At 55.4% G+C, this 21,091-nt stretch overlaps 2 protein-coding genes across 6 annotated transcripts; one reads left to right on the top strand and one right to left on the bottom strand.

Moving 5' to 3' along the window:
* Nucleotides 1-2,946: 2,946 nt before the first annotated feature.
* Nucleotides 2,947-12,416, top strand: TMEM218 (transmembrane protein 218). Its single transcript, XM_054803079.1, has 7 exons — nucleotides 2,947-3,084; nucleotides 3,168-3,273; nucleotides 5,219-6,559; nucleotides 6,822-6,967; nucleotides 8,950-9,078; nucleotides 9,713-9,897; nucleotides 12,263-12,416. The coding sequence occupies exons 1-3, from the start codon at nucleotides 2,975-2,977 to the stop codon at nucleotides 5,351-5,353; spliced, it is 351 nt and encodes a 116-aa protein (XP_054659054.1). The 5' UTR covers nucleotides 2,947-2,974; the 3' UTR covers nucleotides 5,354-6,559; nucleotides 6,822-6,967; nucleotides 8,950-9,078; nucleotides 9,713-9,897; nucleotides 12,263-12,416.
* Nucleotides 10,789-20,611, bottom strand: SLC37A2 (solute carrier family 37 member 2). 5 transcript variants are annotated; one of them, XM_054803074.1, is made up of 20 exons: nucleotides 20,497-20,611; nucleotides 18,397-18,478; nucleotides 18,221-18,308; nucleotides 17,807-17,885; nucleotides 17,489-17,624; nucleotides 16,971-17,047; nucleotides 16,724-16,890; nucleotides 16,303-16,340; nucleotides 15,886-16,068; nucleotides 15,621-15,711; nucleotides 15,477-15,539; nucleotides 14,916-15,001; nucleotides 13,960-14,008; nucleotides 13,599-13,672; nucleotides 13,024-13,102; nucleotides 12,816-12,913; nucleotides 12,424-12,488; nucleotides 12,099-12,147; nucleotides 11,541-11,573; nucleotides 10,789-11,063 (listed from the first exon to the last, which is right to left on the bottom strand). In XM_054803074.1, exons 1-18 carry the CDS (start codon nucleotides 20,553-20,555, stop codon nucleotides 12,105-12,107), a joined length of 1,557 nt encoding a protein of 518 aa, XP_054659049.1. In that variant the 5' UTR covers nucleotides 20,556-20,611; the 3' UTR covers nucleotides 10,789-11,063; nucleotides 11,541-11,573; nucleotides 12,099-12,104. The 5 variants fall into 5 exon arrangements, with proteins under 5 accessions (XP_054659049.1, XP_054659046.1, XP_054659048.1 ...); XM_054803071.1 differs by lacking the exon at nucleotides 20,497-20,611 and adding an exon at nucleotides 18,648-19,081; XM_054803073.1 differs by lacking the exons at nucleotides 11,541-11,573; nucleotides 20,497-20,611 and adding an exon at nucleotides 18,648-19,081.
* Between the last annotated feature and the right edge of the window lie 480 nt (nucleotides 20,612-21,091).

Here is a 21,091-nt window from a genome sequence, read left to right as displayed (position 1 = left end):
AATTAGCCCGGTGCTAATTACATCTCTCTGCCGAGCCCATTTTGTCTAATTCCAAAGTCAGGATCTTTTTCATATTTTTGCCAAGAAATGTCACAACCCCTTCATCTTTTCCTTGGGAAAACCCGCTTGCGGTGATGAAGCATCCTTCGAGTCGCTCCATGACAGCATCTCCCATCCGTCAGCGACCACCCGAATTATTTGTGTCCAAATAAACCCTTTGCGTTGGGTTTTGCCGGGCTGTGAGCATCCAAATGACTCGGCTTCTCCTTATTTACCACGTAAAGCAGGGTATCGCTCGAGAGCCTTGCCGGTAAAGACTTTACGGTACCTAGGTTATCGATATCGATATCCATCGGACCTGGAATTAATCACTGCATTGTTTGTCATCGGTTTGATGTGTCCTGTCCCCAGCACAAGGGTTTGGATGCAAACCCCACGTGGTGCAAGTCAAAAGCCTCGGAGAAACCTGGATCTGCAATACTGGCAGACGTCCCCGCATCGACTGTTATCCTGGGAAAAAACCACCACAAATACGAAGTTTCTTCAAGAAATTGCTGCAAACAATGCAAAAATCCTCAATTTCTGCTGCTTTCCTACATTTTTTAATTCACATTTTATAGTCAGCATTGCTTTTTCCCCCCTTTCTTCTGGTTTTGGTTTTTTTTTTTTTATGGGTGCAATGCAACTCTGACACAAGCAGTAAATGATACCAAATCCTAGCAGCTAAAAGCTGGGGAAAAACCACCTTATTTCAGGACAGCAATGTATTTATTTGGCCATAAAATCTAATCTTTGCATTCAAGTGACCAGCTGCCGGAGCAATGCCGCAAGGCAAATCCCTGCCGAGGCGTTTCTGATGCCGGCGGCAGGGAGGCTGAGGTAAAGAAGAGGATGCTTAGGACCATGCGTTTCATTGCAGACGGGTTGAAGAAATTTCTAAGGAAGGTTGTGCTTGGGAATATCACACCGTGGAGGTTTGTTCTCCCAATTCCTTACCCACGGATTTATAGTTTGCCTCCGTTGTACTCAGAGGAACACATAGCCCTGCTGCAACACCGTATGTGCCATATAAATAAATATTATAGGGATGTTTTGGGGTGCATTGGGATGCTGGGCGTCATTTCATCTCCAAATCTTAGTGCTTGAGTTACCATCAGCCCAACTATGCTGGATATAACAGATGGGATTAAAATCACCATCAACATGGCTAAAACCTGGCCGCTGGACGCGGTTGCCGGGGCATATATCAGATTTATTCTTCGACCTCCGGCCAAATATCTGGGATGTGGCGTGGGTTGAATAACTGGATGATTCAAGCTCTCTGCTGCAACCTCTTGAACTCGCTTAATGATGTCATTGCTGGCATCGAGAAACTACCGGGCAGCACCAAGAGGAGATGGAGGAGATAATAAATAGTGAAAAGACCCAGTTGATACGGGAACGGGTTAAAGATGCCGTTGTAAAGGCTGCGGATAAAAGGTAGAATAGGGAAAATTCAGTGAAGGAAAAGCGTCGTTGGCTGATGGACAAAAATGATCAGATTTAGGTGGAAAGCCAAAGGATGGAAGCGGAATGGCAGACAGGGAAGGGTCTCTATGAAAACAGGGCTATAAAGAAGAAATTTGGGGTTTTACAAACCACTAGAGTCCAAAAAATGCAAAGAAATGGGAAAACAGAGAAAAGCAAAGGGAGATTCTCAAACAACAGGGGCAAATTTATAATTTCTGATTGCCAACAGGAGCAGGAAACACAGGCGAGAACAGAAGAGAAGGGTTGGGGAAACGATGGCGAAAACGGACATCACCAACGTGGGGTTTGCAGAGGGGAAAAAACCCACGTTTCTGGTGGGATTAACGGCACGAGACGGTGCGGGAAGGAGTTTGCTATCAAACATACGCTTTTAATATGTTGGCAGGCGGTTCCTACTCGATGCCAAGCAAAGGCAGGTGTCAGAGACAGTTTGTGCTCTGCTTGTCAAACTGGTTGATGTCACGCTGGTGACTTTGATTTCATCGCAGGAAAAGGCAGGTCGGTGCCGCGCAGCATAATTAATCGCCATTTTATTCCTCCCATTAAAAGAAACGACAGAAAGAAAACATCAGTTATGCGACGTTTTATGCAAAGTACCGTCAGACTTCAAGTAGTTGAGAGGAAAAACTGAATATATCAACGTATTTACTTTTATCCAGGTTAACTGGTAGACGAGACGCAAGTACCGGCCGGAATCTGATGGGCGAGATGCGACGGGGAAGAAACAGGCAGAAAATTGGGTTGAAAACGGAAATTCCTCTTGTTTTGGTATTAAAAGCTGCTCGGTGCGCTGACAAACCTCCTTGGCTCGGCTTGGGGGCCCTCAGCCCCCGGTGTGGCTGTCACACAGCGGTGCAGGACCCTGCTGTAGCCAACCGCGTTTGTATTAACCAAACCTGCCTGATTACGGCCCTAAATATTTTGGGGGCGCGGGCAGCTAAATTTCTGGGGTTCGGGGGTGAAACCTTGCTCAGAGAGAGATGCTCCCTGCAGCGTGGTGGGCAGGAGCCGGCTGGCGGCTACGGCCGGTGGCACAGCCTATGCAACGAGCAACGCAGGGTTAATTAAGCACCGATCCGTTTGCAACGGGAGCCAGCGGTGGGGGAAATTCCCGTTCTACCGGGGAGCACTTCCCAGGATCGGGCTGGGGAGACCGGCCACGGGGAAGGAGGGGGGCAGCGGCTGGAGGAGGGTTCTGTGAGCTCCTTGCTGCCGGGAGGATGGGGACGGGGACGGGACCGGGTAACGGGACCGGGTAACGGGACCGGGGTGCACGGAGCCCGATGCCACGCCCCCGCCTCTCACAGCGCGGGAAAAACCTCGGCCCCGCCCCCCGCCCCGCCCTACAGCCAATGGAAAGCGGCGGACGAGCGGCGGGTAGCGCTGATTGGCTCGGCCGTTGCGGCGCGGCGCAGTTGCTAGGGGGAAGAGGCGGCGGAGCGGCATGGCGGGCACGGTGCTCGGTGTGGGGCCCGGGGTGCTGGTGCTGCAGCTGCTCTGGGGTCTGGCGCTGCTGCTCTGCCTGGCGCTCTCCCGCGCCTCTGGCCGGGCCCGGTGAGCAGCGGGAAGGAAGGGGTGGGGAGTGGGGATCAGGCCGGGCCCGGTGCTGAGGCCGCTCCGCCCGCCTCTCCCCGCAGGTTGGCCGTGGTGCTGGTGACGCTGGGAGCCGCCATCCTCAGCGCCGCGCTGCTGCTCTTCCCCCGGGAGGACGAGCGCCCGGCCACAGCCGCCGCCGCCGCCGAGGTGAGCCCACACCGCGGCCTGCGTGGCCGAGCGGGCCCGGGGGTGACGGGACGTTTCCTCAGGGATGGGCCCCACGGGTGCCCCGAGGCCCCGGGGATGGGCCCTTACCTTAGGATGTGGCCCAGGGATGGGCCTTTGCCTCAGGACTGGCTCTAGCAGCCGCCCAAAGACCCTGGGGATAGGCTTTTACCTCAGGGAAAGCTCCAACTGCCGCCCTGAGGCCCCGGGGATGGGCTTTTACCTCAGGGATGGGCCCCAGCAGCCACCCTGAGGCCCTTCAGAGCAGGCCCCAGCAGCTGCCCTGAGGCCCCCGGGATGGGCCTTTACCTCAGGGATGACCCCCAGGGGTGCCCCATGGCCCCGGGGAAGGCCCTTTACCTCGGGGCTGGCCCTGCACTACCTTTTCAGTCTCCTGCGGCTCCTGCTCCAGCACAGGCTCCTGCCAGTGCAGGCTGTGTCACTCACGGAGCAGGGATCTGTTCATTTCCTTAACAAATTCCCTTATTTACGTGCCGTTATACATGACCTGTGGGCTTTAGCCCCCATCTCCAGGCACAAGGGGCTCAGTGCAGGAATCGCCCTCATACTTTTATCCCTCCCAGCTCAGCCCTGAGTTCCAAGCAGCTTCTGCTCCTGCTCTGCCATCCCCTTTCACAGCTTGGTCCTGGCTCTCTGCGTGTCCTCCGTCTGCCTCTGTCTTCCAACACACCTTGGAGCACGCCGGTAGCCACGTGGCAGGTCATTTTGATAATTTTCTCCTTAATTCTGCAGCCTTTCACTTTCCCCCAGCTCCATTTTCTGTTTTAACGGCTCTTTGGCTCTCTCATAGGTTATTTCTATGTTCAAGCGTGGAGCCATCTGTGGTTTTAGTCAGCCTCTTGTCAGGCACGGGGATCTCCCGATTTCAGGTCACATCAGGCTGCCTGTGCAGCCGTCTTGAGCTTTCCCAGAGCTCTTCGAGCTTTGAATACATGAAGTTTTGTGGCGTTTTAGGTGCCGTTTCCTCTGTTCTATTATTAATGCACATTAATTATTGCTCTTCTCGATCTTGATCTGTGTAAATCCCTACTAAACATCCTTGTAAGTTTTTTCTTTTTTCTGCCTTGTGTGGGACCTGCTCGTGTAAAGGTTGGAAGTGAGATGAAGGGCAGCTGAGTGCATGTTTGTGCCCGGGAGGCCAACAGAAACGGAAAGCTTTTTTTTTTTTCGGATCTTCAATTGGACTAGACCTGCCCTGAGTATCAATAATACATGACCTGGGTTTCCTGCACTGAAACTCTGCTAATTGGCTAATTAAAAAGTGAAACGTGCAGAAGGAGCCAACGCGTTGCTCACAAGAGACTCTTTCTGCAGCAGCACCAAGGCTGAGCGTGTGCTAATACGATTTATAAAACTGAGCCAGGGGTGAGTGAAGCTCTGGGGTAGTCTCAGGGGCCAAGAGGATGATTTCGTAACCAGCCTTCTTATGGTTGGCTTCTCATTGTGTCTTGCCTTGCCTCCGTGTCTTCTTTTTGTAATCTTTTTTTTTTTCTTTTTTTCCCCATTTCCCTTCTAAAAGGGAAGAATTGTGCACAGCTCCTTGCAGCACTGGGAGGTTTGTGGCTGGGGAGAGCTGCTGCAAGTTTTGACTCATGTTTCTTCCCCATGCTTGGTACTGTGCTGCTCCTTTCCTCCACGTTAGCTTTCCCACAAGTGGCTTTTTTCAGAGGAGAGGGATTCTTCTTTCAATTGCTTGTCGTGCACCCCGCTTCCCACAGAGAGCACTCGTGTCGGGAATGAAAAGCAAGCGGAGAAATCTGGGTGAACCCCCGAGGTTTTCCTCCTGGGGTGATCTTCTTGGCCAGACCTCTTTTTCCAGGACGTGGTATGCTCCCTCCTGGAGCAGACCAATGCTGTGACGTGTGTTGTGGTCATTTTTTTTTTTTTTTCTCCCCATTTTCCGCAGATCGTGGACACCTTCTTTATCGGCCGCTTTGTCCTTCTGGCCGTGATGAGCCTGGTTGTGCTTGGGTGCCTGTTCCTGCTCCTGATTTACCACCTCATGGAGCCGGTGCATGCCAAACAGCTCCACAGCAGCTAGCAGCAGCAAAGAGGAAATCCTATTTTCATGGCAATAAACCAGGAAGGGAGACCAGGAGACTGTTCTGGAGGTGAACACGTCGATTTTTCCAAGCTCAGAAAGAGCTGGCAAAGCAAGTGAAGCGTGTTGTTTGCACCCAGCCCTGCATCTTTCATCTTTAAAAGCAAAATTTGGACTGAGCGCAAGTGCCTTCCTCTCCGGGGGGAGTTAAAGCCTCTGCAGACTGCAAAGGTGTTTTAATCTCTCTTCTCTTCTCTTTTACAGGAGAGTTGAAATGCATGCACTTTGTACTACCCTTGATTCAATGAGTTGAACTGAGCTGAGATGGTTTGTTATTGTTAACCACAAGAGATGGTTTGTTATCATTCCTTTTTCACGTTAGTTTAATAAAACTCTCTGAGAAACCCCTGGCTCAGCCTTTATTTATTCTCCAGGGACATCACCTTTGGTGACAGTGTCTTGGAAAACCGCCTGACAGACGTGGGGGTTTTTGGAAATTTGGCATGTGGTTGTGGATCGTTGGGGATGGTCCCTTTGACTGGAAACCTGAGCCTTTAGAGTGGGGAGGGAACAATGTGCGAATAATCCTGAAACGGGCAAATTAAAATCATCAGGTCTCTCCTCCCTGCGCTCAACAATCCAGTTGGGACCCCAAGTTGCCATCCTGAGTGGGGAGCACAAAACTTACAGTTTCTGCTACCCTAAAACATAAAAACATCACTCACGCTACAGATCCCTGGCTGAAGCCAGTAGTTGACTCCGATACCTTTCCTCATAGGGGTGAAAAAAACACTTTTTATGTTGTTCAGCAGCAGCAATGGGGTCAAATCCCATTTTTCTCCCTACTTTTTTCACAGAAATGGGGAGGAACAGCCCTGTGAAGCAAAGCAGGGAGGCTGGGCCAAGCCATCAGCTGGCAGACAGCTCGGCGTGCAAATCAATCTGTTGATAGCAGCGGCTTGTGCAGGCTGGGTGTCTGTACTTGACTACCGCTAACAACTGCTTTGTGCCATCTTAGCCATCCCTCACCAGTGATGGTTTATTTTCTCGTGTGAAAAATCACAAGGCTTTTAACTCGTTTGCAGGAAAAAAGGGGTTTCAGCAACCCGGAGAGTGGCATGGTCATTTCGGAGCAGAGAAGGAGCCTTCGTCATCCATACCGCGCCAGGAGAGGTTCCCGCAGGTGCCCCGCGGTAGCTGGGTGAGGTGAGTTATGTTACGGCTCGCGTTTTCCAGCCCTGGAGGGATGAAGCCGCTCAACCTTTCGCGGCTGTGAGGTTGACGTGCCAGTCAGCGCCACAGCCCTGAGCGGCATTCAGGGGCGATATAGCCAAAAACCTAAGGGCAAGAAACTCACAGCTCTCGTACAGATTTTTTTTTTCCCCTCATTTTAGAGATTTTTTTTTTTTTTTCATTTTGAACTGAAGATGGTGAACAGTAAATAAAAGAACTGTCTGGCTTCTTCCAGCCCTGTCTTGCCAGCTGTCAGTCACAAAATATCGCTATCAGGACATGAAAGATTAATAAGGCAGAGCTAGTGGGCTTGGAGACAGCACTTCCCCTGCAGAAAATGCCCCAGCACCCAGGAGCCCTAACTCGGTCAGCGAAAAACGTGTAAGTACATTTCAAAAAAAGTCAGGGGAGAGGTGTGTCTACTTTTCAAGCCACGTAAACACTCAATCCCTTCCCATCCTGAAGCCTAGGTCCAAGGGAGTCAAACTATCGTGTTAAGGAACATGCCGAGCATTTATGCAACACAAGCGTGTCGGGTCTCTTGGTGATTTTGAAGTTACGCCTGAAACAAAATTCATATTTAATTCATCATCTTAATAACATTTATGAACACAGAGCTAGTCTTGCAGTTCGCTCCAGCTCCGCGCCTGCTGTGTCTTTATTCCCCGTGCTTGTGCGAGAGCAGCGGGCTGGTTCGCAGAGCCTCGGTGAGGCTGCGGGGGCAAACCGTGCCAGCCGGAGACGGCAGCATTTTGCCAGGCTCCGAGCCCGACAAATGGGGAAGCTGCGGCAAAAGCAGCTGGGGCACTAAAAAAACCAACCCTAAAAGCGGAAATGTGAAGCTTCTTCGAGTTTTGCGCTGTAGATAAGCTCAAGATATTTGCTTTTTCCGTCCCCTTAATCTGTTTGTAACTAAAAATCAGTCAAAAGGCTCATCATGCGGGGGGTGTTTTGGGGAAAGCTGTGCTGCAGGGGGGACGTGGTGGCTCCTGCGTGAGGAGGCTGCTTTCCCAAAAATCCCGTTAACTGGGGAAAGAGCCCCACGTGCTCTCATTTTCCCCCCCAAGACATTTCGAGCTCTGTCCTCATCCTTCGCCACCCTTGGCAGCTGGGAACAACCGGCTGGATGAACTCAACCCCGGTCTCTCCATGTATTTATTTATTCTGGGCAATTCTGCTCCTCCCCGCGCAGGGGCTTTCCAGACGGTTCCTGTTTATTTTTGGGAAAGGAAAGACCGTGTCAAGGAATTGGTATGAGCCCGAGCTGCTTTCCAGCCAGCCCCAAATGGTGATTTTTTTTTTTTTTTTTTTTCTGCCGCCCCCCTCCCAAACCTTCAGCTTCTGGAGGATAACCTCTTGCTACCACATCTGCCTAGCACCCTGATTAATTTTTTTTTTTTTTTTTTGCAATTAATGTGTAGCAGGAGGGTAGATTTGGCTTAAATCCCAACCTCTCAGTTGCTGGCGGAGGTGTTGGGAGCTCGGGAGATGGTATAGACAAGGAGCCCCACTCCAGCCCAGCTTTTTCCTAAAACTGTGAGCAAACAATCCCAGTTTTCCTCTTGCAAGGTGGGAGCGCCGGATGCTCCGTGGCCTGAGGAGCCAGCCCTGTGCAGGCGAAAAATTCCACTAAATCCCAGCGAAAGAAGCCTGCCATGCCAAAAAGGGATGTTTGCACAAGATACCGCGTGCGCCAGGAGGAGGGCGGCCAAGCTTTCAGGTCAGGCGGGAAAACAGCCCTTTTCCTTCCTAAATTCCCTGCCTGGTTTGTTAGAAACAAGCAGGGATGCTCCCACTCCGGGATGCTGGTACCCAGTTCATCCCAGGCTCAGCAGCTGCTCCCTCCTGCCCGAGGCCGGGCGGTGAGCGGTGCCCGAGCAGGGATGGAGGGAGAGCGAGCGTATGCGGGAGAAACTCCTCTCCTTGATTTAAGGTCCTTGAATGACGGCAATTCCTCACGCCTCGTGCTGCGCTCTGCCGGCAGTTAATTACCCTCACTGGTAAAAGCTGGCCTCTTATTTCCACCTTGACTTTGCTGACTTCAGCTTCCCTGCTGTTGAATCCCGCTTTGCCTTTGGCTGCTAATTAAAAAGCCCTTCAGCGTTCGCTGCCCGCTCCTTGCATAGGTAATTACGGACCGTGCCCCAGCCACCTCTTCACCTTCACAGCAGCTCGGCGGACCGTTGGCGTTCCTCCAAACCTGCAGCCCCTTCCCTCGCCGCCTCTCCCGGCAAAGCTCAGCCGAAACGGTGTTGCTGGGGGGAGGGTGCGGTGTCACCTATAGAAAAACACCCAAGCTCTGCATTTACCAAACGTGATCCTAACAAGCTCGTTTTGTGCACGATGTTTCTTCCCGTCTGCAGGACAGCAGTGGACGCGTGTTCATGGTCTCCTGGCTTGCACAGCTCCCTCGCCGCCATGCTGCACCAAAGGGGCTCGCGGGAGGGGGAAAAGCAGCGGCCCCTTCTCCGGCGGCAGAGGAACAAGACGAGGTGAGTCTTGCAGACTTCTCCCAGAGGAGCTTGGCTCGATTTAAAGTCCTTTGGCTGAGGCAAACCCAGGGGATCCCCCCTGCCTTCCCACCCACCCCTCGATCTCTAAAATCTCGGCGAGATCTGGGGTTTTCTTTGGCATTTGCTTCCTTTTTTTTTTTTTTTTTTTTTTCTTTTAAGTTTAAAACAGTCATGGGCCGTCTGCCCTTTCTTCTCGCTCCCGGCAGTGCAGCCAAAGCTGCTCAGACTTTCCAAACACGAGCGGGACGTGGCCCAAGCCTAAATTTGTCCCGGAGCAGCTGAAAGAACAGGCAGGAGGTGGGGGGGCAGAAAAAACCCAAACCAAACCAACTTGCTTTTGCAATAAGTTCCTGCGTGTGTCAGGGCTTGTGGGATTTTTTGCTAGAAAATGTGTTTCAAGCCCCACCCCGTTGTCCTCCCCCACGAGGTGGATGGCAAAAGAGAAAGCTCAGCCATGTGTGCACTGAAATAACCATTCAAAGCCTGGTGCATGGCATCTTGGCTCCATCGGGGTTTGCCCCGAGGGGCAGTTATTTTTCTGGGAAAAAGGGGCAATTGGGGATTTTGCTTTTATCTGCCTGCCCCATCATTTTTTTCCTGCTTTCTCCCTCAGGGACCAGCAGGCAACCGGCGAGTTTTCAAAGCCCCATCAAGCATCTCCGCTCGCTCCCAGGGGTCAGCGTGGAGGGGACTGAAGGCCACCGCCACCTCGAACGTGCAGCTGCTCCTCTCCCCCACCCCCGTGCCGCTCCATCACCTTGCAGGGATTTACAGGGAGCTGATCCAACCAGCCAGCAGGTTTTCTTTTTTTTTTTTCCTCTTCTTTTTTTTTTCCCCTTTGCTGATGAAATCAGCACTTAATAAAATCACATCAGGCCCAGATGTTTTCTCCTCGGGTTAAGATCCAAGGAGGTGAAGTCAATTAGTTCAGATTTATACCAGGTATAAACGCAGCCCCTGGCACCCGGTGCTGCTCTCCCCTGGACAGAGAGCCAGAGCCTGCCCCGGGCGCAATCCCTTGCTGGGGAAATGCACCCCAGGGCTCATGAACACCCTGTGCGCCCCGGCCCCTCATGCATCAAAGTTTGGGGGCCCCCCCAAGAGGTCACAGCTGGCCCTCGCCTTAAGTGACGCTGCCGGGGGCCTCCCAGACCCACCTCTGCCCAAGGGAGCCCGCATGGCCGGCCTGGCGTGGTTTAACCTCCTGGGCGCCTGGCGCACAGCTCCTCCTAATTAGGAGGTGTCTAATGAAGACCATCAGCTGCCCATGTTGGACTGAGGGAGAGCAGCCACAGTGCTTGAGCAGCTGATGTGTGGCTATGGGTCCTTCTTTTGGGCTAAATGGTATGAATTAGGAATCATAATAATCAGGAAAAATGCTGGGGTTTGGGTGGGTTTTTTTGCAGTGGGATGAGACAAGCAGCAAAACCAACTTAATTTGGGCTCAGTGAAAAGCTTGGGGATGTTCTCTATGTAGAATAAGCAGCGCTTTGTCCATGTGGCAGTGCCTTAAGTGATTTGGCACAGCCTTCCTGGTCCAATATCCTGAAATACTGAGTGCCGGGATGGGGCAGGCTTTCAAATGAGAGGCTGCATATGGAGAAAAGCAAGAAAAGGGGTGTAGTCATCTCCCCCAAGTTCACACGGACCTGGCCGAGCCCCACCAGGAAAGGGCGCGGAGTGGCAGCACAGCTTTTGCACATTTTTATTAATAAAAACAGCCAGCCGACGGTGAAGAATCGGCCCAGAAAACCAGTCAGCCGGGGCCCTCAGACTGCTCCTAGCCGCTGCCTCCCTCCGAAGCAAACCCACGGTGGCAGTACGAGCCTGCAGGGCCGTTCCGTGCCTGAGGCCGTGCCTTGGCTCTGCCGAGACGAAGGCAATCCCACTGCGCCCCAGCCTCTTGGCTCGGGGCGGCTCACGGCGGGGGGCGGGGGGTGGGGGCACGTCAAAACTCCTTAAACCTGCAGGGAGAGAAGTGAGCCGCTGAGCGCAGCAGGCGCCGTTCGGCAGGTGTTGGGATCGGTGATGGGTGCCACAGTGCTGCCAGAGAGATGGAAATGAAGAACGGTTCTGCTGGGCAACCCCAGCCCCACCTGCACCCCAAGCCCGGAGGAGAAGCAGGCACGAGGAGGAGACCTGGCCACCGTTTGGTCTCCAGCCAAAGCTGAAACGTCCCCAAAAAAACCCCTCAGTGTTTGCGCCTCCTCTCCGCAAGCTGCTCCAGAGACAACGCGCTCCCCAAAGCCCTCGAAGGCATTGCAGTATTTCCACAGACTGAAGCAGCTGCTTCCCCCCGGCACAAAAAAGCTGGATTTTGGTGCAAATGGGATTGGTGCCAACCCGGCCAGGATAGCATTCGCCCCAACCAGCCCCGGCACAGGAGAGCGGAGCCTGACAGCCCTCCACCAGCGGCCGGAGAAGATTTGGGCCGCACTTACCGCAGCGCGAGGCCGAGACTATTTGTCTTTCACCTGCAAACACAAGATATAGAGGACCGAACGTTCGCAGGAGCAGGTCCAGGGGCTGGCACCCCCACCACCGCGACTGGCTGTGGCCCCTTCCCCCTCGGTGCTCACGTGGAGGCTTCGGTGGCAATTGGAGATGGGCCAGTGCCGATTCAGAGATTATTTACACCCTTGCTGCAGTGATTTGGCCAGAGATTTGATTAGTGAGCCCATGCTCTGTGTAATCGAGCTCATTAGCATGGGTGGGCAAGTCAGCCTATAAATTTGGCCGTTTTGAGTGCATTAATCAATGTTTTGCTAATCGGGCATCTGGGCTGATGTTTCGTAAGTCAGCCGGAGACCAGGATGCGCTGCCCACCCGCCCGTCTGCACTCTCTTCCCCAGCCATCATGATTTGATCCCAAATCTTGATCTTAGCCCTTAAATTAGAGTGGCTGTTTCTAGGCTGAGCCTGCCAAGCAAAATTCAAAATTGGGGTGAATCAGGCTTGAGTTTGCATGTAATCCTCGGGGCTCAAGCAGGGATACTCACACCGAGCTACTTCCCGTCCAGCACAGACTCTGTTAGCTGCACGCTAGAGCTACAAAGACACAAGGACGGCACGTTTAGCACCGAGAGAGTTTTGTGAAGCACGGGTGGATAAAATCCCATGGGTGCTGCCCTGGCTTAAGGTGTAAATGTCTTTGCGCCCACAGGAGCGAGACGTTGGGCAGGCAGCCCTAAGAAACCCGATGTGATGCCCGCGTGGAGACGCAGCAGTGACAACAAGGGGTAACAAACGTCTTTCCGGAGCGGCACCGACGCCGTGTTTTGGCATCGTGGGACCAGAGGCCACCCCGGGGCGGTACGTACGTACCCTCTCTTCCTCGCCATACAGCCACACCACCCGCGGACCTCTTTGACCACCACGCGAGCGAGGAGCTGCAAGAGGAAAGGTGGAGGATCAGCCATGGGGCCGACCCTCTGCAGCCACCAGCCTCAGCATGAGCGTTTCTGTTGCCAGCAGATAAATTTTAAGGCTCTTCGTAGGGAAGATTGCGTGGACTAAAACTGTGCGTGGAGGAGGTCATTAGGAAAAGGTGAGTGAATGGAGGCAAAGGTTTGGAGTCAACACGGGGCTTTGCAATTCACCCTGTGCCTGGCTGTCTCCCAAGGGCCGTCCCTGCCCTCCACCGGCGAGCAAGCGGCTGTAAGGGAGCCCTTGAATATCCAGGGTAGCAAAATGAGTCCTGCTGAGGAGGGACCTACCAGGCAAGCCAAGACGTCGGCTGCTATCAACATGTAGAAGACGTTATTCCAGCCCGTGGGGGAGATGAGCCCTGCGAGCAGTGGCCCTAGCGCGGCACCTGCGAGGGGGGCACAAGGCACGTTAGGAGATGCCCCGTGCTTGGGAACTGCCCACCACCACTGCAGCACCAGGAGAAATCGGCACTCAGCATTCCCTGGATGCATGTACCTATGGATCCTGTGCCATCGATGATGGCTGTGACAGTAGAAAGGGCTTTGGCGTTTCCTTTGAGAGACTCGTGGGTTCCCTGTAGGGATGGAGGAGCAAAATGTAAGGAGGAAAAGCGGCTTTGGGGTTCACAGCTGGCAAGTCATAACGTGAGGCCATTGATGCCCCAGGCAGCAATTTCCCTGCATCGGACCCAGCGATGGACGAGAAGGACCAAACTCGGACACTGGCTGCAGCCAAACCATGGCAAAACCAGGAATGCCAACAGCGGACAGCAATCCCAGGTGATTTCCCAGCAAATTTTTCCCCTGGGATTGTGCTTAGAAGGAGACTCATCAGGGCCAGAGCAGAGTCATGCGGACAGGATGAAAAAGCAACAGGAAAAAAAGCCATGTTTAAGGGAACATGTGGCCATGGCACAAGGTGTGACAGCCCTGGCCTTCTCCACTGGGCTTCAGAGGTGTCAGAAAACAAAGCTAAAATGCAAGAATCCTAGCAAATATCCCTCCAGGAGAGAGGGAGCAGCCTTTGGGTGCGCAGGGAAGCTGGGGCAAGGGATCCAAGGTGCAACTCACCAAATCTGCCGAAACTGCTGTCGTGATGAGAGCGTAGGGCCCATTAACCAGAGCACCGCAGACAATCAGCATCGCTGCGAGGAACGAAGCGGCCGCAGAGGTACCCGGGAAGAGATTAAGTCTTTAAGTGCAGGTAGCAGCGGGACTCTTGGTCTGTCGGCCCTGTCCTGCGCATCCGTCTCCTGCTCATCTCCGTTTTCCCCAGGAGATCCCACCCAGCAGGCAGCAAATGCTCATCTGGAACCACCCTCCCCAAATTCTGGGCTGGGAGCCCAGCTCGAGAGGAGAAATAAAGGCAGGTGAGTCCGCAGCACCTTCTCCCTTCGGTGACGGGAGCTGGCTGCACTGCGGAGTTCCTTACCTATCGATGTGCCGATGCCATTCTGGCCGACATGGTTATACAGGAACAACTGGAAAAGAGACACGGGATGAACCAGTTTACGGCTATTCCAGCTGTTTTTCCCAAGCGTTCTCCTTGCCGCGGCACCCCAAGGACAGGACAGAGAAGGTGGGGACCTGAATTACTGCTGGCGCCAAACTTCACACACGCACCCCCCGCCCGCCACGGCATTTGAAGAGGAGAGCACCAGCCGGGATGGGGAGCCAAGCGCGCCCTTGGCTCCGCGTCCCGCCGTCTGCCTGCCAGATGAAATACCTGGCAGCTGGCAAACAGAGGTGCTGCCGCGATTTATGGCCCAGCGAGGCTCGCGCGCCTCCCCGCTGGCTGAAGCCAGACGGTAATTTGCCCTGCCGGTGCTATCAGGGGACGCGGACGTGACGCGGCCTCTTTGCTTTTCAGCATGCGCCAGCTTCTTCGGAGGGGAGAGGCTCGCAACCCAGCGCCAGCCAGGCTTGGGTTACAGCTAATTAGCTGCGTTTTTTGCGGCAGCAAAGCCAAACAAGCTCCACGCAGGTGCTCAGGAAGGACGTCCTGTCCAAGCGCCAGCGGAGCATGAGGCTGTCGGCACGGAGGCTTTCGGGATGCAAAGCAAAGAGGTGAAAGCTGGACCAGCTCAGTGGGACCCTCAAGGCTTTAAGACAGAGCGGGGTTATGGTAGGATGGAGAGAAAAAACCCCAAAACTGTAAAGGGTTTTGTTTTTCAGCTGTCAAGGACTCTACAATCCCCTCCCAGCCCCCAGATCTGGACATCCATCCCTGGAGCATCTGGGCACGTGGCTCAATCCCAGCTCTCGTCTCAGCCAAGCGCGTGACCAGCTCATCCCGGGCACTCGGGAAGAGGAAGGCGGCCATGACGCAAAGGAGCCGGAGGAGAGGAAAACCTTGTGACTGGGTTTATTTTCCATGTGACAACGCACCATGGGAGCGGCGATGACCAGCATCACGCAGCACGTGGTGGCCCTGCCACCAGTGTAGTCGGAGATGAGGCCGGCGAAGATCCCCCCTGCAAGAAGGAGTTGCAGGTGTCGGTCATGCTGCATCAGTGGCAAAGCTTCACCCTGGCTTAACCCAAAATCCAACAGGATGCTGCACCATCATGTTCTTTCCCGCCCCATCTTTTCAGCGAGACACCGCCAACGTTACATATAATAATATCAGAGTGAAGAGCTTCGATTTATCCACACTGCTTTCTCCCTGCAGATGGTTTCTCTACACCTGCATGCAGCTCTGGTCCCCTCCATGCTTCCAAAACATATTATTTTTCTAAGAAAAAGGAGAGCCTGAGCAAGCAAGACCCGAGGAAACGTGTTGCAATGGTCACCTGGATGGTAAAATAAAAGCAAGGGCCCTTCACTGCCTGCCGAGTGCTATGAATGCTGAATAAACCTCACTGCAGTGCTCTGTGGAGGGGACCTTCCATCAAAGCCAGGATTGTCCCCAAATCATCCCAGATCCACCCGCCCAGGTACGTCACGAACCTAAAATGCCCCCGACGTCAAAGAGGGTTGACAGGTCCCCAGCTTCTTTGGCACCGAAATGAGCTGCGAGGGAGAGGAGAGGGGTGAGGAGACGCTCCCCTTGTCAGGCTTGCTCCCACCTCACCCTGCTCCCCAAAAACTCACCCACGTTCACGATGTAGAGGGGCAGCCAGTAGAGGAAGGTGTAGCTCACCAGCTTGGCAAAGAGCAGGCAAAGGGAGAACTCCACCACCCCCTGGGAGAAGAGGAGGAGACATCAGAGGAGCCTCCTTCTCCCAAGCCTCCTCCATAGCGGGGGCTTTTCCCCCCAGTTTTCTGCCCGGTGGGCACCCTGTTGATGGGGTGAGCTGCCCTGGCTTTGCTCTTTCCTCCATCCCCATCACGACGCGAGGGGCATCCTGCGACTCACGGGTATCCGGAGCGCCCCGAGGAAGCTGATAGCTTCGGGCTCCTCAGCCGGTTCCTTGGGGCTGTCAGAGCGATCCGCGCCGCTCTGGCCTGAGATGCTCAGCGGCCTCTCGTTGGAGGTGACAGCTTCAGGATCCTTCTCGTTGGAGGTCACCCCTCCAGCGTCCTCCTCATCAGAGGCCATCTAAAAGCAAGCCAAAAGTGGGAGATGGGGCTCTCGTTGCTGCAAGGGGCTGAAACATCAGATCCACTGCCGGGACGGGACCCGGAGGATTCTCACGCCAGAATAGCAACTAGGATCCTCTGCGATAACGTTGCTGTAATTTCTGACGTTACGAACTGACGCTCCAGCCATTTTGCTGCAAACTGAGCGACCACCCAGCCCAGGACAAGCCCTTTGGGAATTGATTCGACTCACATGATGCAGGGGCGGACTGCACCCGACGTCCTCCGGATCTGCAGGGAGAAAGGAGATCTCAGGAGAGCCTGGACCGGGCCTGCTCCGCCCACTGGGGACAAACACAGGGCTGGGAACCCCCGGGGATGGGCTGCGTCTCCGGGTACCCACTTCCCAGCAGCAAAAAACCCCGGTAAAATCCCAAAGGGCTTCCCAAAAACTGAGGGGAGGGAGCGGCACAGGGGATGAGCCTGCTTGGGTGGCCCCAGAGGATGCTGAGCATCCCTGTGGTGGTCAGGTCTGCATCCCTGCTTGCCACAAGCTGGAAATAAATATTTGGGGTTGCCAAAAATGCTTGGAGACGGGTAAGGTGAAAAGTTGTGGTCCCACTGATTTTGGCGTTACGCCGGTCATCTGCTGTGCCCCGGATCCTGCCACTCACATTCCACGAGGAAGAAGAAGCAGATGATGCCCACGGCAGTGATGATGATGCCGGGCACGACGAAGGACAGGCCCCAGGCGGAGGAAACCCAGACGCCGGCGATGAGCGACCCTAAGATGTTGCCGACGGAGGTGTGTGAGTTCCAGATGCCCATGATTAAGCCTCTCCTAGCGGGGACAGAGCCGGGGTCAGCAGCGCCAGGGTGGCCAACCGGGACCAGGGTGGGACACGCCAGAGAAACACTCACTTTCCCTTCCCGAACCAGTTGCCGACACACGCCACGACCGAAGGCCAGCCTGTCGTCTGCACCAGCCCGTTGCAGACCTGGCAAGAGACAGGCAGCATCGCACGGTGCCGCGGCATCCGGCGAGCGCTGACTTGATCCATGGAGTGCAGGCCCTGCGCTGTTTTGGGTAGCCGGGCTCAAAAATAGCCACCCCCCCCCATCCCAAAGCTGTCGAGAAAACACTCGGTTTGGGTTTTTTTTTTTTCCTGCTGGAGCCATCTGCATCGCTCCCGTGGCTAAATTGGGAGTGGCTGATGTTGCCAAACCAGCTGCCTGCCCTGCTCGGCAAGACAGGTTCGCCCGCTGGTTTCGGCGCCCACGCTACACGCAACCGGGTTTATGCGGGGAGTGGAAATGCCTGACGTTCTCCCGCTCAGGAACTGGGCCACTCTGATCCCCAAAAGCCACCAAAAAAAACGGGATGTGGCTGCAGCAGTAAAATCCAGAGCCTGGGTGTCCTGCAGCATCGGACAACGCACCTGCACAACGATGAAGTACCAGAGGACGTGGATGTCCCAGAAGTAGCCAAGGCCGAAGAGCGCGGTGAAGAGCCCACTCAGCACCATCCCCCCTGACAGGTAGTAGCGCAGGGGAAGGCGCTCCCCGAAAATGCCGCTGCGGAGAGAGGGAAGAGTGTGGGTGATGCCGCCATCGGGTGTTATCGCCTGAATCCCAAGCAGATCCCAGCACCCGGCTGCTTTGCCATTAGCGTGACCCCGGCCCAATGGAAACCAGTTTCCAGGTGGACTGGTACAAACTGGTGTGCGGAGGGAAAGGGGTGCAAAGGACATGGGTACCTGATAAACATCCCGATGGCGTAAGCCACCAGGAAGGCATTATCCAGCGCCCCAAAAAGCTCCTTGTAGTTGTCCCCATCTGGAAAAGAAATATTAAGGCCATGTCAGCGCAGCCCCATCTTGTTTTCCATCCCTGTGGCCGCTGGCTTGTCCTTGTCCCCCGTCTCCAAAACCCTCCTCCCCGTGGGGGGGCTCTTGGAGTGTGGCCGAGTGCCATCTCGGCCCCAATTTCGCCACCTGCTGCTGCCCTTTGGCCCAGGAGCGTGGGGCAGACGCAGGCCGCCTAATTACCTCCGGGTGCCTAACGAGCAGCTGGCTGCCTGCCAGACCCTCTGGCTGTGACCTGGCTTAGGGCATGGTGCCCATCTCACCCACCATGAGGGTTTTGGGGTGACCGGGGGTGCTCAGCCTTACCAAAGGGCACCCAGCTGCACCATGTGCTGCTGTTGGAGTCATTGCGGGGATTCGGGCCCAAGGCTGAGCAATTGGGGTGCAGCTGGCTCTGCAGGGAGAGAGAAGGGGTGAAATCAGGGTGCTCGAGGACCCCCCCCCCCATGTCCCCACATCCCCAGGGTGAGGTGGGAGCTAACCTTGACGATGCTGATGGGTTTCCGGGAGAGGTGGTAGCTGGTGTAGCAGAGGAATGTCAGCACCAGCGTCAGCCCCCGATACCTGTGGGATAAAGCGAGTGGAGGGGTCGGGCGGGGGGGGTGATGAGGATGGGGACGGGGGTAGGTGACAAAGCCCAGCCCGCTAGGGATGTCTCGGACATCTCCAGCCTCAGCGTTAGCTGTGCTCTTGTTTCACCCCAAAACTCATGTTTTTTGGAGAAAAATATCACCTAAGGGGGGATGAGACCCAGCACCGGGCCAGGCTGAAGCTGCTTGGGATGCAAATTTTGAACTGACACATGCTGCTCCAGCGCTATTTAACCTGCAGGGTCTTAAAACACATGGGAAAGGGAAAAAACCTGGCATATTTCTGCTTGTTTCCCTGGCAAAATAACCCCCCCCAACACCGAACAGGGACAATTCTGCCCGAGTGGTGAGCTGAACCAGCTCAGCCGAGTAGGGGAGGAGGCGAGCAGTCCCCCCAAAATAGGGATGCAGCTGAAAAAAAGATCAGCTGAGCTTTGGAGGAAGCTCTCAGTGGTGTTTCCCCCCTTTCCTTGAGCTGCTGTCCCGGCAAACCGCAGGGTGAGCAAGCACGTTCCCCGCGTCACGGGTGGAAACAGGGCACAAGACCACGGCTGATTCATCATCAGGCCCGGCGTTAATTAAAGGTGAGGTGGGAAAAAAAAAAGGGGAGGGGGAGACTTTATCCCTTTTGCTTGAATTGCAGGAAAATGGGGGGGGAAAATAAGGGGAAAATGAGGTGTGGGCTCGGGGAGGGGGATGCTGCTCCCAGGAAAGGCGATGGAGAAAGCCTGGAGCATCCCAAAGGGGAGCGGTACCCTCCAGAGCGGGGTGAGCCCTGCCAGTGGCCCCCCATCCTGCATTTTGGAGGGGGGTGCAGAGGGTTTTATGCAGAGGATGCAAGCAGTTGGGGCGGTGCGGCATCGAGAGGGGTCACGGGGTTGCTCCAAGTTTATTAAAAAAAAAAAAAGGTGCCTTTTTTTTTTCTTCAGTTTTAGCCCATCCCGCTCCTCTTTGCAGTTTCACTTCTTCATGAAACTGCAGCGATTACAGACACCCTGCAAATCCAGAGCAGCTCTCGGCTCCGTGACTGCACCACAGCTGAAAAATTGCTGGTTTCTACCCAAAAAAAAATCAACATTTCCCCCCCCCCCCCCCCAAATCACTGCTGATGACTGTAGGGCTGATCTGGGGAGCAGAGAGGCCACAGTGAGGAGCAGGGAAACCTCACGTGCGGTACCTGGCTCAGCCAGATGCTTGGGTTTGGTTGTTTTGGGGTTTTTTCTATACCCCACGTGTTGTGGCAGGGAAAATTACAGCTGATGGAAAAGCATGGCAGCTGTTTGGCAACAGGCTGCCAAAAAATAAATATATTAAATAAAATTAAACTGGCAGCAGGCTTGCCACCTCGCCAAAAGGCAGGGGAACTGGCGGGATCGCTGCGCCAGCCACATCCCACCAAATTTTGAGGGCGAGGGCCTGGCACATGGGAAGGGATGGCTCGATGCTCGCCAGGCACTGCTGCCCATCTTGGGGTGCCTCCGCGTCCCCCCTGCCCAGCCCCACGGGTTCGGGGCCCCCAGCCCAGGATGGGGTTCCTGGGTCATGCCGCAACCCCTGGGCTCGGTGCCGGTGCTGCACTGGGTCCGGTCTCACAGTGGACCCAGTGCCCGAGGGGCGATGCTGGACCCTGGGCGAGTGACCCCCAGGCCAGGGCAGGGTCCAGCCCGGGGCCGGTCCCCAGCCCAGGGTCAGTTCCCATTCCGGTGTCGGTCCCCATCCTGCTGCCGGTTCTCTGGCCCAGGACCGGTCCCCATCCTGCTGCTGGTCCCCATCCCGGTGGCGGTCCCCATCCCGGTGCCGGTTCTCTGGCCCAGGACCGGTCCCCACCCCAGTGCCGGTCCCCATCCTGCTGCTGGTCCCCACCCCGGTGCCGGTCCCCATCCTGCTGCTGGTCCCCATCCCGGTGCCGGTCCCCATCCCGGTGCCGGTTCTCTGGCCCGGGGCTGGTCCCCATCCCGCTCCCCCGGCCCGGTCCCCCCGGTCCCCGCTCACCGGCTGTCCCGGGGCAGGGCACGGAGCAGGCGGACGCCGGGGGCGAGCGCTGCCCTCATGGCGGGCGGCGGCGGAGCTGCCGGTCCCCCCCGGCTCCTTTTCACCGCCCCGCGGGGCCGCCGCTCCCCGCCCCGGCCCGGCCCCGGTCCCGCCCCGGCCCCGTCTCCGTGCCCGGGTGCAGCCCCTGCCCGGCCTCTCCTCCAGCCCCGAGGTCCCCAGTTCCGATCAAAACAAAAATCAACTTAAAAATCTGGCTCGAAGAAGGGAAAAGCAAAACCGGGCAGCAGGGAGTGGGGAGCAGTCCCGGGAGGGGAAAACTCGCCTGCACCCCGTCCCCTCTGCAGGGCTCCAGCAGTGGCCGTGGGTGCTGTTTTTCCAGAAAAAAATGCTGGTTTTAACTTTTCCATCACCCCCCGAAAGGGCTTTGGTGCCCTGATTTTGGCTAAGCCATGCCAGCCACACTTTTGGGTTTATTCACAGGGATTTGGGGGGGTCCCACTCTCCCCCAGGTTTCAGGCCAGGAGAAATCCCTCCAGTCTCACAGGACCCCATTTACACCCCGGGGACACTGAGCGAGGGACAGACCGTGAGGTGG

Source organism: Grus americana, chromosome 24 (assembly GCF_028858705.1).
Source record: "Grus americana isolate bGruAme1 chromosome 24, bGruAme1.mat, whole genome shotgun sequence".
In the NCBI taxonomy this organism is placed as follows: Eukaryota; Metazoa; Chordata; class Aves; order Gruiformes; family Gruidae; genus Grus; species Grus americana.
This window is presented reverse-complemented; position numbering and strand designations above follow the sequence as displayed.